At 41.1% G+C, this 13,451-nt stretch overlaps 1 protein-coding gene across 1 annotated transcript; it reads right to left on the reverse strand.

The window, feature by feature from the left end:
- Positions 1 to 8,127: 8,127 nt before the first annotated feature.
- Positions 8,128 to 10,677, reverse strand: LOC9272415 (uncharacterized). Its single transcript, XM_015773100.2, has 2 exons — positions 10,533 to 10,677; positions 8,128 to 8,494 (listed from the first exon to the last, which is right to left on the reverse strand). The coding sequence occupies exons 1-2, from the start codon at positions 10,641 to 10,643 to the stop codon at positions 8,360 to 8,362; spliced, it is 246 nt and encodes an 81-aa protein (XP_015628586.1). The 5' UTR covers positions 10,644 to 10,677; the 3' UTR covers positions 8,128 to 8,359.
- Between the last annotated feature and the right edge of the window lie 2,774 nt (positions 10,678 to 13,451).

Below are 13,451 nucleotides of genomic sequence, written 5' to 3' on the forward strand. Positions count from 1 at the left end.
TGATGAAATTTTATCTGGCCCCATTTTATATTGGAATTTATTAATTAAAACTAGATCTTCTCTTCAAGACTTTTAAAATTATTTCTAAAAATTCCATTTAAACAACAATTTATAAATTTTAAAATTTTCAGGGTGTGACAGTATATCAACCATTCAACCCCCCTTTGGTTGGCTTAGTTATGGTATTTCGATCCTACATAATTTAGAAAAAAAAAAGCGTCTAAAGCCATTTAGAGTTCAAAAAGTGGAACACATGCATCCCTAAACTGCAAGAACGTAGATGACAACTGCCTGCCGTAGAGTACTTGGAATGTTAGCTTATTTCCCTCAGCTCGGACATTTGGAGGGAAGCGTTTTGGAAGATATATGCTTCACAAGTCGGTAACACAGGCAGCTTTCTATGGAATCCGAATGCCTTCGTAGAGGTCATAAAGATAATCATATGAATTCACAAATCGGTAACACAGACAACAAATCTTATGCTTAGCTTAAATGCAATGCTTAACAATTTGCAATACACTTGTGCTAACAATATCTACTCACGACTACAAAACGGGTTTTTCATACGGGCGGGAGCGATTTTCGCATGCGGTTGCGCCAACCGCATGCGCCAAATCGCGACCTTTACATGTGGCTAGGGCTTTCGCATGCGGGCGCTTAAGCCAACCGCATGCAAAAAGAAAAAATCACGAAAAAAAATTACCCCCCCAAAAAAAACCTACCCGCCAGCGCCCGAGCTCGCCGCTGCCACTCGCCACCGCGTCGGATCCATCGCGCCGCTGCCGGATCTGCCACGCCTGAGCCGGATCCACCGTGCCGCCACCAGATCCGTCGCGCCTGAGCTCGCCGCCGCCGCCCGCCCCCACCGTCATCACTGAGGTCATCGTCGCCACGGGGGAGGGCGGCAGCCGGCAGATCGGGTCGGGGGAGGGCCGCGGCGGTGGTGGCGCCGCTCCCAGTGCCTCCTCGTTGACCACGCCGCGCCGCCTGCCCGGTGCCTCCTCATCGGCCGCTCCAGGCCGCAGCGGCGGCGGCGACGCCCGCTCCCGGCGCCTCCTCCTCGGCCGCGCTGCCCACATACGCGAGAGGAGGAAGAGAAAGAGAGGGAGAGGAGAGAAAGAGTGAGAGAGGAAGAGAAAGAGTGGGGAAAATATAAGAGGGGAGAGAGAGGAAGAGGAGAAGAGATGAAAATTCTTGAAGTGGTGAGGAGAGGAAAAACTGTTTAGATGTGAAGATATTTTTACATGCGAGCCACTTAAGAGTCCGCATGCGAAAATAGATTTTGGCATGCGGCTCCTTAAGTAGACCGCATGCGAAAATAGTTATTAAAAAAATTAATTTAAAAATATAAGAACTTCGAACCAAATTTTATGATATTAAAAGAACTCATATGAAAAAGTTACCAGAAACAAAGTTGAAGAACTCGTTAAGATCTACCAATGTTCTTTTGGTCATTTCTCCATCCGAGTTTAATTGAACTATATAAAATTTGAATTTTAAAATATAACAAATTCAAATAATTTTTCAGGTAGTAAATGATTTCAAATGAAAACATTATCAACAACAAAGTTGTATAACTTATCAAGGTCTACAACTTTTGTTTTGGTCAATTTTCTATATGACTTTGTTTGAACATTTTGAATTTGAATTTCAAATTATGACAACTTCAAATAATATTTTCAAATACTAAATGATTTCAACTGAAAAGGTCATCAATAACAAAGTGGTATAACTCATCAAGATCTATAATTTCTATTTTGGTTATTTTTTCATCTGATAAAGTGATTTGTAACATTGTTCACAAGATGTACATATCTCTTGTATAGTTTTATAAACTATAAGATAGATATGTAAATTTTATAAAAAATGTTACTATCACTTTGTCGGATGAAAAAATAACCAGAATAAAAGTTATATATTTTGATGAGTTATACAACTTTGTTGTTGATGACTTTTTCAGATGAAATCATTTACGGCCTTAAAATATTATTTGAACATGTGAAATTCAAATTTTTAATTGATAAAACAAAGTCACAAGAAAAAAATGGCCAAAATAATAGCAGTAAGAACACAATAATATGATAGAGCATGATTTTAGAAACATTTAGGAAAAAGAATCATCTAATTTGGAGTTCATATGAATAAGATAAACTAGTTTCAAATTTTTCAAATTTTATTTTCGCATACCACTCCTTTAACACGCCCGTATGGAAAAAATCGATTTTCCCATGCGGGCACTTAAGCGAGCTGCATGCAAAAATGAGACCTCTTAAGGGCGTCTTAAGGAGCCATCTGCGAAAATGGCGCTCGATTTTTGCAGAAGCTATCCGTTTACAGAAATCATGAGGTCTCACAGAAAAATCGTTTATGTAGTAGTGACTACCTTCTGCATGCAGACTACTCTGTTGAACTTCACAATTGAAGATATAGCGCATGGTTGTGAATTTCTCGGAGTTCATTCGTCTTAGTAGATATTATTGTCAAAGACCCAGGGTTCATGCTTGAACAGCTATCGGCCATTCATTTGCACTGCTCCTGAAGCTCTATCAGCCTCTCGCTTCTGTGCTGCTTCAGCTTTCCTTGCAGCTTCCTCTGCATCCTGAAGTATGAAGAAACAAAGTTGCTATTCAGATTAATTTCTATTTCCAGGCAAAGTTAGGGACCTTGCTTGATTGTTTTTTTTAAATCACCAGATTAGCTAACAATAAGTTAAGACATGTACACGGTACACTCCTTGTAGTCACATTCCCAGCCCACTAATTAAACAGTTTCACGAATTTATACATATTCTACAACTGTCCAAAATGTTTTGACCGGCAAATTAGGACTACCACCCACAAATTCTTCATAGATAAAATCAATGCAAACATTTAGTTTTGGATTCTCGATATGAAGGAAGAGGCTGATTAGGAACCGACATAAATTGGCTTAAATCATTGCCAATTAGGAACCTAGTTCCTAATATGTTATGTTGCAGTTCATAAAACAACATAAGTGTGTTTTTCATCACATCGATCCGAATCCACCAAGAATGTTCTGTGCAACTTGAAAATAAAAATATGTACTACATTGTGACCTTGCAGAAAGAATTATGATAGAGGGCCGGATGTGTGAAGGCAAACTGCAGAGATGTCACAGATACTTGATTGATCCCATTCGATCCCATTCCCAATCCCAACCATACAGCGGAGATTCGGGGACGACGTGCTGATGACGGAAGCGCAGGTGCAGCAGTTCAAGCGCGTGGGGGCAGAGGTGGCCGTCTGGCCGAGCCAGCATGGGGAGATATGGGAAAGACGGGCTGCAGCTGTTGTGAATAGGAAAAGGAGGCAACGACGGTGGTAGTCACAAGGGACGCCATACCGTCGGTAGAACGGGAGGGAAAGAAGATGGAGGTCTTCCTGGAGGCGGAGCGGCTCATCCGCAATTTTTTTAGCATAGGGACGTGGAAGAAGTTTTCGGAAGGGTGGGGAAGAGGTTTTACCACTTAAGGCCTTGTTCGGTTACACACGGATTCAACCCGGGTCGGGAATGATAAGTATAGTAAGAAATTTATGTAGATACAATGAGAGGCCGTGATTTATTTCGAGTTGGAAACCAATTTACTTATAATAGGGACAATAAGAGACCGGTAATCAATCCACTAGTAAGAGGTGTGGAACTAATCCGAATATTTTGTTGTCTCTATCATAAGTAAATTGGTTCCCGGTCCAAAATAAATCCCGGTCTCTCATTATATCAATCATAAATTTTATTCCCGGCCCGAATTAAATCCAGACGTAACCGAACAAGTCCTAAGAGATCTAACGGCTTCTAATGGTTGGAGAATGAATAGGACGACTCATATTTTGCTGTTGACGTAGCAAAATACTTTGAGATACATGGACATTATTAATTCACTACAGTATTTTTTTTATCAGAGGCTGCATCAAAAATTGAACAAACAGGTTCGTGATCACTTGGCAACAAAACGTATAGCCCTACTTAAATACAAGCAAAACTCGACCAAAAAAAGGGTTTATTTGCGGACTCGTGGACAAGCCCGTTTGTATTCTTCACCCTTACTGATCATGATATAAAAGAACAGGTTGAAGATGTTGAAAAGCGTGGAAGAGAGCAGGGTTTGACAAATCCTAGTCAGTCGTCGAAGCAAACATCATAGTTGCGGGTGCTTTTCAAACTCGCCGTGAACACTGCAAGAGAAAATAGCAAAATAATTAATATAGTACATTGATAAAAACAACATGTTGAAACGGAGGCGACCAGTGAACTTACCAGGCTCCAAAGCTCCGTCGTTCAAGCCCTTGTAGCTGCTGCTGCAGGCCTTGATCTGCTTGGTCCTTAGATGGACGCAAAACTCGCGGCCGTCGCCAACTTTGCCTTCATTGATAGAGAAGTAGACGATGTTACCATCGAACGGGTCGATAAGAGAACTCCACCACCTTCTTCGGTAGACCCGTGGATCGGTAGCTCTCGTCCCTCCAGACATCTGCAAGCTTGAGCGTGCGCTCCTCTGCCCATGCACCGCTGTGGTCGTACAGGACCCAGGACGTGATAGAGTCGGCCCGACAATCGTCGCAGAGAGGCGGGGGTGCTACCGGTGATTTGCTCGGGCACCGATGCCTATGCGCGCGCACCTCGACGTACCTAAGGCCATTGCTGCTGATACCAACGCACCGGTCTCGTTGCAGCGGATACTCGGATAGACGGGCCTCCTTGGCCTCCTCCATGGTGACGTTTGGGAGCAGTGTGAAATCGAGGTCCAGCGGCTGTTGGGTGGTAGCTTCGATGTCGTCTTCTAGCAAGAGAGAATCGCAGGAACAGGATAGCAAACCGCGGCGCAGGTCCACCCACCAGAACCTACCTCGGTAGGTTAGTATCGACGACACCTCCCAATGGTAGTCACGGAGCTCATGATCAGGGGCGAGGCACACCAGCTTACGGCGCCATATATTAGTTGACGTCGATAAGAAGAAGACATGCCACCCCTCCTCGGACCTTCTACGCTCTAGCCCCGCGACTACATAAGAGCAAGAGCCATCACGACGCATTAAACCCATATTACGAAGGCCCCACATGCAAGGCGGCATCTATGGAAGACGAGTCATGGCAGGAGGCGAGTGGTCGAGATGATCCATCACAAAGTAGTCTATGCCACCAGCGCATAAGGCCTGCAGGAGTATAGCTTTGTCGTTGGACGATATCACAATAAGAACGAATCGTGCCGATGGTCGTAAGAAGGGGTTGGCGGTGTTGTTAGGGTCGTAGGACGTCAGGATGTCAGCTGGAACGACCGCCTTGAACAGCATGCGAGAGACATCCGGTGGCTCTTTTGGGCGTAAGGACAGTTGGAAACGCACGCCGCGGGACGTGACCATAGGGGCAGTCCATGTCGAGCCACCGTCATCTTGAGATTCATCTTGGTAGCCGATGTGGTCGAGTAGCAGCAAGTCGGCTGACGTTTTCCTTGCCTTCTTGGCCTGTCTCTTGTCGATCTCATCACCGCGCTCCTCCACACGGTGCTTTCCTTCTAAGGACATTGGATGTGCCTCCGAAGCACTTTAGCAATTTCTTACTTTACTAATAATATCTTACTATCTAGATTAGATCTCTCGATCATCTATTTATATAACAGGAAAAATAGGATTGCAACTCCTATACCGAATACGACTCTCTCTGAAAAACTGGCAACCGCAGACACAGAAATCCTACGACACGTCACGCTGTCCCGCTCCAACTCGGATTCGGTCTTCTCACGCTGCCTTGCTGCGTGGGCCATCGGAACCGAGTCGGCCTTCGGCGTGGGCCGGCCTCGCTGCCACAAAATCTGCCTTGCTCGCTCGCTCGCCGAGCCGCCTGGGCCGATCTGTTGCGACCTAGCCACCCAGGGGCAACACGGCCTGGATCCCTGCCTCGAACCGCTCTGCTGCGCTTGGGGCATGTGCACGATCAGGCCCTACCAGCCAAACCCAGGCTCCAAGCCTCCAACCGAGCCATGCAAGTGTATGTATGGAGGATTTTTTTTATTTTTTACTAAAAATTTTAAGAATAAGTTTTGGTTGAAAACTTTAGGAGCATGCTAGATGGGGGTTTTCCTCGAGGAGGCTGCCTGTAAAACGGCTGCCGAGGCTTACGGGTTTTTTCGCAAGTTAGGAACTCTACCTAACCACACGGAAACGATATTACCCATTAACATGTGATTAATTAAATATTAGCCTAGAAAATTTGAAAAATAGATTAATATATTTTTTTAAAACAATTTTTCTATAGAAAACTTTTAAAAAAAATACACCGCTTAACAGTTTGAAAAGCGTACGCGCGGAAAAAGAGGGAGCGTTGAAACTCTGAGACAGACCCCATAAATGTATTTTTCAGTTTTGTATTTTTGTTATGTGTCTGCTCTTGAGGGACAAAAGATACTGGCGATGACTGGGGATCGGAAATTCGGAATCCCAGTCAAAACCCGAACGGTTTTTTACCGTGTAAAAAAAATTTAAGATGTTTTATCACTTAATAAAATGTTTTAATAAAAATTGTTTTAGATGATTCATCGTTTGGTTAAAAATGTTTCACCGCTTGGTAAAAAAATATTTCACTTAGATACAACATTGGGAAAAAGCTAACTACGGTACAATAGTAAAAATGTACTTATATGTAAGAGTAAATTACACCGGCGGTTCTTAAACTTGCAAACATGTTTAATTTAGTTCCACGAACTTACAAATGGTGTATTGAGGTCTCTTAACTTGGTTTATTGTATTATTCCAGTCCAAAACCTCACTTAACCGTGGTCTTGCCTACATGGCATGCCACGTGGATGACTACAAGGCGCTTTATTATTATTATTTCTTTTTTCTCCCTTCTTCCTCTTTCATTTCTCTCTCCTTTGGCCTCTTGCTCCTTTCTCACCTTCCAGCCACCGCCTACCATTACTTTGGTGTCGTCCATCCATGCAAGAGGAGTGGAGGTCAACTCTGTCGGCGCCGCCGCCCCCTTCTTTCCCCATGATGCCGCCTCCTCCCCCTCCGGCTGTCAACTCCGTCGGCGCCATGGCGGGCTCCATAGAATTTAGGCGAGGTTGTGCTCGGGGTAGTGCAGGCGGAGACTGAGCCGCAAGGGCAGCGGCGGCTGAGCTCGAGCCTGAGATGGCACGGGGCCAAGGTTGAATCAGTGGCTCAGGCGTGGTGGTTGTAGTCCGGAGCAACGACGGCAGTGGCTGAGCTCGATTTTTAACCGAAGGCTCGGCGCGGTGGCGGTAGCCTAGAGCGGCAACAACACAGAGTAGCAACGACGGTGGAGAAGCTCGGGTCAGCACGAACGAGCTCGGGCTCATCATCCGACAGAAATAGGATAGACATCGTGGCTGGTATACGGTGGCGACTATGGTTGGCGCGGCTTTGGTAGTAGCGATGCTCAGCGCTAGCGGCAATCGAGGCAGAGGAGCTCAAAGTGACTCTAGTAGCAGCGACGCATGGTGACAACGGCGGTCGACACGGAGGAGCTCGAGGTGGCTCTAGCAGAGGAAGAAATAAAAGAAGAGGAGGAAAAAGAAAAGGGGGAAATGGTAAAAAAAGGCCATGTCATCGTCCACATGGCATATGCCATATAGGAAAAACCATTGTCAAACAAGTTTTTGGACCAGGGTGATACAAAATAAGCTAAGTTTAGAGATCTCGATATGCGCTTTGCAAGTTCGTGGATCTAAGTGAAACCTCATGACAAGTTTAAAGACTACTGGTGCAATTTACTCTATATGTAACATGCATATTTTCTTTATTGAAATATAGTTATGTAAAATCTTATTATAAAGATTTAATTGTAGCATATAATGGTATAATTAGATTAAATTTAGATAAGTAATTTAGAAAAAAAAATCGTCCAAAGCCATTTAAAGTTCAAAACGTGGTACAGTTCAAAGTGCACCACTGACACATGCATCCCTAAACGTAGATGACAACCGCCTGCTGTTGCTATCACCTTATTCTGTACTCTTATTTCACCCTCTTATTTCACCATTTATAGGGAGTACTTGGAATGCTATACGGTCCGATTATTTCCCTCTGCTCGGACGTGTGGAGAGAAGCGTTTCGGAAGATATATGCTTCACAAGTCGATAACACAGGCAGCTTTCTACGGAATCCGAATGCCTTCATAGAGGTCATAAAGATATGAATCATATGAATTCACAAGTCGGTAACACAGACAACAAATCGTATGCTTAGCTTAAGTGCAATGCTTAACAATATGAAATACACTTAAGCTAACAATATCTACTACCTCTGCATGCAGACTACTCTGTTGAACTTCACAATTGAAGATATAGCACATATGGTTGTGAATTTCTCGGAGTTCATTCGTCTTAGTAGATACTATTGTCAAAGACCCAGGGTTCATGCTTGAACAGCTCTCGCCCATTCATTTGTACTGCTCCTGAAGCTATATCTGCCTCTCGCTTCTGTGCTGCTTCAGCTTTCCTTGCAGCTTCCTCTGCATCCTGAAGTATGAAGAAACGAAGTTGCTATTCAGATTAATTTCTTTTTCAAGGCAAAGTTAGGGACCTTGCTTGAATTTTTTTTTTAAAAAAAAAATCACCAGATTAGCTAACAATAGGTTGAGACATGTACACGGTAACGGTACACTCCATGTAGTCACAGGCTCAGGTCCACTAATTAAACAAATTCAAGAATTTATACATATTCTACAACTGTCCAAAATGTTTTGACTGGCAAATTAGGACCACCACCCGCAAATTCTTTTTAGATAAAATCAACGCAAATATTTAGTTTTCGATTCTCAATATGAAGGAAGAGGTTGATTGGTCTACAGACTAACCATGAAGATGCACATAAGGGCAACAGATAACTACTACCTCTGTTCCAATCATTTTCTCTACACAAATCTAGACAAGTGACTATCTAGATTTGTGTAGAAAAGTGATTTTTGGGGCGGAGGTAGTAGACATTAGCATGACATTGGGAAGCTGAGTGGAGAAAGCAGAAATCAGCCTAAAAAGATATTACCTCCATCCCATATTATGGATATAGTAGCTTTAATATGGGATGGAGTTAGCAGCATTTTTAACTAAGACCACTGTTCTCCCATCCTGAATCAAACCAAAACATAAAATGTGCTTAAAAGATATTACCTCCATCCCATATTATGGATATAGTAGCTTTAATATGGGATGGAGTTAGCAGCATTTTTAACTAAGACCACTGTTCTCCCATCCTGAATCAAACCAAAACATAAATAAGTTTAATCTTCTCGCAACAAAAAAAGTTTACTCAATTAGATTGCAACATGTTTAGTACAACATGTAATAAGAAGCTATTGTCTATCACAGTCCAAAAACAACATTTTTCTTTTGAAGCAATTACATTAATTAGATAACAAATGGACAATAGTGAGACTGTCAAACTCAAGCTTCCATGTAGTAAGAACTGTATTTAGCATCTTCCTCATCAGATTAGCATAGACAACGATCTAACTTTTCAGAGAGAGGAATGACATTACTATGAATTTCATGCTCAAAGAGGACAGACGAAGAAAATGGTACAGCTTCATGAGAATGTTTGATTGACATCCACAATAATTGGAGGCATGCCTCTGAACATAGAAGACAACAAGAGATCTAACAAGTACATTACATGTTTCACTGTATTTACAATTATCTCAATATCTGTGTAAGAACACCTTATGAGATTAAAACTCTCTGAACAGTTAAAGCCTGAAATAGTGGACCATTACCAGCAAAGAAAACATATAGACTTCCTATACTAAATGACTGACATGCATAAATATAAAGAAGAATTGACCTGCTTTAGAGTAACCATGCATTACAATCATAAATTAATAGAAACAAACACATATTGAACAGAAGTGTTATTATAAATTAATAGAAACAAACACATATTGAACAGAAGTGTTATTTATGAATCAGAACAGGAAATCAAAAGGAGAAACAACGTTACAGAGTTATAATAAAAGAAGGGGATTCTTTCACAGCCCACTAGACAAGGGTTGCCTCATTTGTTTCCCCAAAAAAGCACAAATCACCTAGTGGAAAAAAGATGGAAACATAAAAGAGCAATTGCAGCCAGAAAAGCACCGTTGATGATGACTCGTGCACACAGCACCAAAACATTTGCAATTAATCACTCAGAAGTGCGATTTCCATAAGATAAAGAGGTGTATATCATCAGGTGGTGGCAGTGAAACCACAAATTTCCAACACATGAGTCCAGTTCTAAGATTTGTTAAGCATACAGCACAAAAGATTAAAAATGAAGTTTAGGACACCAATAGCCGCGGGCCACAATAACAACTATTTAGGCCGCATCTGGAGATAAGCATACAAATTTCCACTAATTCAAATAGCTTAGTACAGGGGAAAACTACCCCAAAAGATTACGAGCTACTCGCTAGCTTAGCAACGGGCAGAAATTGACAGGGAAAAAAAAAAACAAGCAAATCGTAGCCCTAAATCGATGGCGAAAAATTCACTAGCCAGGGGAAGGGCAAGAGAGGGGAACCTTCCGCTGCTTCCAGGAGAGGAACTCCGCCGGAGTTATCGGCTGCGGCCTCGCGGCGGGAGCCGCCTGCGGCGGCGGCGGCGGCGGATTGCTCCCCTCTTCTGCCCCCATCACGAGAAGCTGCGAAATTTTCACGGTCTATTTTGTTTTTTTTTTTTTACTTTTCCTCACAAAAGCGGAGCAGAGGCTGCAGAGTCGGTAGAATTGGCGCAGCCAGCCCACGTGCGCGAGTGGAATGCGGGCCGAGTCCGACTAGGGAAAAGGCCCATGTATATTCCCCTTTAGAAGCCCACATGTTTTCAGCCCAATAAGATAATGTGTTGGTCCAACAAAAAATATATATGCATTAAAAAATTATAACTAAAAGGTATATATATATTTACGTAAACACTTTTTGTACGTGTAAATTATAATTAAAAAATTAAGTTTTGAATTTAAATTTTGGCTCATAAGTATAAATATAAGCCAAACGATGGAGCTACACAGCTAATTATAAAATTGATTTTTTTCCCATCGACTGTCAATTGTCATTTGGGCATCTTCTCTTGATCAAAGAATGTTTTATTCAAAATATTTCTTTTATAAACCCCCCAAAAAAATCACTTACAGTCATGCATGTGAACAGTTAGGAGACTTTTCTTTGACCGATACAGCCGTCAGAAAGTCCGTCCCGAGGGACAGAGACCACCGGTGCAATTTCTCGTGCATTTATCGCACCGCTAAGAATTACTCCTCAGGTCGAATCGATAACGCATGCAGGGAAATTCTACAGCCACATATTTTGTTCTACAATATACTTTCTCCGTACTCGTAAAGAAAGTCAAACCTTTGGAAATATAAATAATAAATAACTCTCGAGTTGTTGAAGCTGAAAATATAAAACCTATATGAATAGATTTGTCTTGAAAAATGCTTTCATAAAAGTATACATATATCACTTTCCAATAAATATTTTTATAGAAACAAGAAATCAAAGTTATGTTTTGGAGATCGTGTCGCTGTTTTAAACGACTTCCTTTACGAGTACGGAGAGAGTACTGTGTATATATATACTGATGTCAAATTTTAATTTTAAGTTGATTTTGAAATTATATTTATCGTTGATTCTTTTCAATATTGATGCTTAAACCATCCAAAACATATACAAAAAATTTAATCTATAAATTATTTTTTGCCGCTAGCAATTGGCCAATTGATCATCACTACCACACAAATGATTTTCCTGGACGAGCACCCAATAGATTGCAGGTGGGCTAAGGTATGTAAAAATCGATCATCATTATTCTTGCATACGGTTATTTAAGAGGTCTGGATCCAAAAATCTATTTTTGCAGGTGATTCTATTAATATGCCCACATGCAAAAATATCAAACCTCTCAAGCGACCTTCATCCGAAAATCCCTCCTCTTCCAACTTTTTCCACTCCTCTCTCGGTCCATTCCTCTCCCCTCTCCTCCTTTCTAATGGTGGGCACCGATGGCAACTGACGTGGGCAACGAAACACGGAGGCCCTCTCCGCCCTCCCCAAAGCGGATCTGGCAGCGAGCTGAGCGGGAAGCTAGCGGAGGAGCGGCCCTCGGGTGCAGACAGGCCTAGGCCCGTACGTAAAAATTGGTTTTTAGCCATTTAGAAAATTTGTTTTTTTACAGGTCATAGCCCTATTAATCTCTCTACTGGTGTCATCCCAATTTTAACGTGTCGCTCAAAAAATCATCAAAAAGTTTTAAAAAAAGTTAATAAGATAAAATACATCACTCCACATAAATTATATTTAACTTGTACAAATAGAAATGAAAATAACAAATTTAATTTAGAATTGAACACGTAATTCACATTCAGATTTTTATAATTGCATAATTAAGTTGAATTCGATCTTACGTGTTAGTGAAATAACATAAAATTTTATTATTTTTTAGAAAAGCTTGATGACTTTTTAAATGACATCAACAAAAGGAGAAAAGCCCCCCGAGGGGAAAAAAAGATCATCTCCCCACTCCCAGTAAGAGCTAGGGATGAAAACGGACAGGGGTATGGTCGGATTCCATATTCTAACCTATATTTTCTTTTAAATTCGAAGCTCGGATAATATATCGCTCATCTAATATCCTATCCCATATTAATTATTCTTCGAATTAGATTCGAGAATGGATATCTATTTGTGTCTCTAATTCATAGATATTGAATATAATAAGATAATTAAAGTATTAAAAAGATATATCTCTACTATTATAAAAATTGAAGATGTTTTTCCCGGTATTTTGGTACGTCATCCGTGTATGAGTCAGTTTTCAAGTTCGTTTGATTTTGAAAATACATATCCGTATTTGAGTCGGTTTTTTAAATCGTTCACTTTTGGTAATACAAAAGGAATTATATAAGATATATGTTTAAAAAAACTCGCATGCTAACTTGAGACGATCGGATCGACTCCTAACTGCAGCTCATGATTTTCTATATATATATATATATATATATATATATATATATATATATATATATCCAAGCGAACTCCGACAATGAATTTCGTCTTAACTAAACCATATAACAATAACAAGATTAAAATAAACTTCACACGTTGTAATGCACAGACATTTTTTCTAGTCAAGAGAAAAATAATACATTACATGTGAGCTCGTAAATAGTGATTAACCAATCTTTTATCATATTTATTGGTGTATTTATAATAGGATTTTATACATATTTTATAATTTGAGACAAACGGGCGGATGTATATCTTCCCATATCCTAACCCATATTCTCTAACGAATTTAGATAATATCAGGTGTCCCGTTTTTCCTCCTATATTCCCGCGAGCCTCGAATCGGGTGGATGGGTGATCAAAAAAATACCCGCCCCATCTTCACCCGCAGCTATATAATATCATCCATCCATCATCTATTCGTTTCCATTTCTTGGCAC

Source organism: Oryza sativa, chromosome 3, assembly GCF_034140825.1.
Source record: "Oryza sativa Japonica Group chromosome 3, ASM3414082v1".
NCBI classification, from domain to species: Eukaryota; Viridiplantae; Streptophyta; class Magnoliopsida; order Poales; family Poaceae; genus Oryza; species Oryza sativa.

Bases quoted from the DNA above. Each gene is read 5' to 3' on its own strand.
- LOC9272415 (XM_015773100.2), bottom strand. From the start codon at position 10,643: ATGGGGGCAGAAGAGGGGAGCAATCCGCCGCCGCCGCCGCCGCAGGCG. The intron at 8,495-10,532 runs GTTCCCCTCTCT...TTCATACTTCAG, and splicing joins TCTCCTGGAAGCAGCGGAAG to GATGCAGAGGAAGCTGCAAG.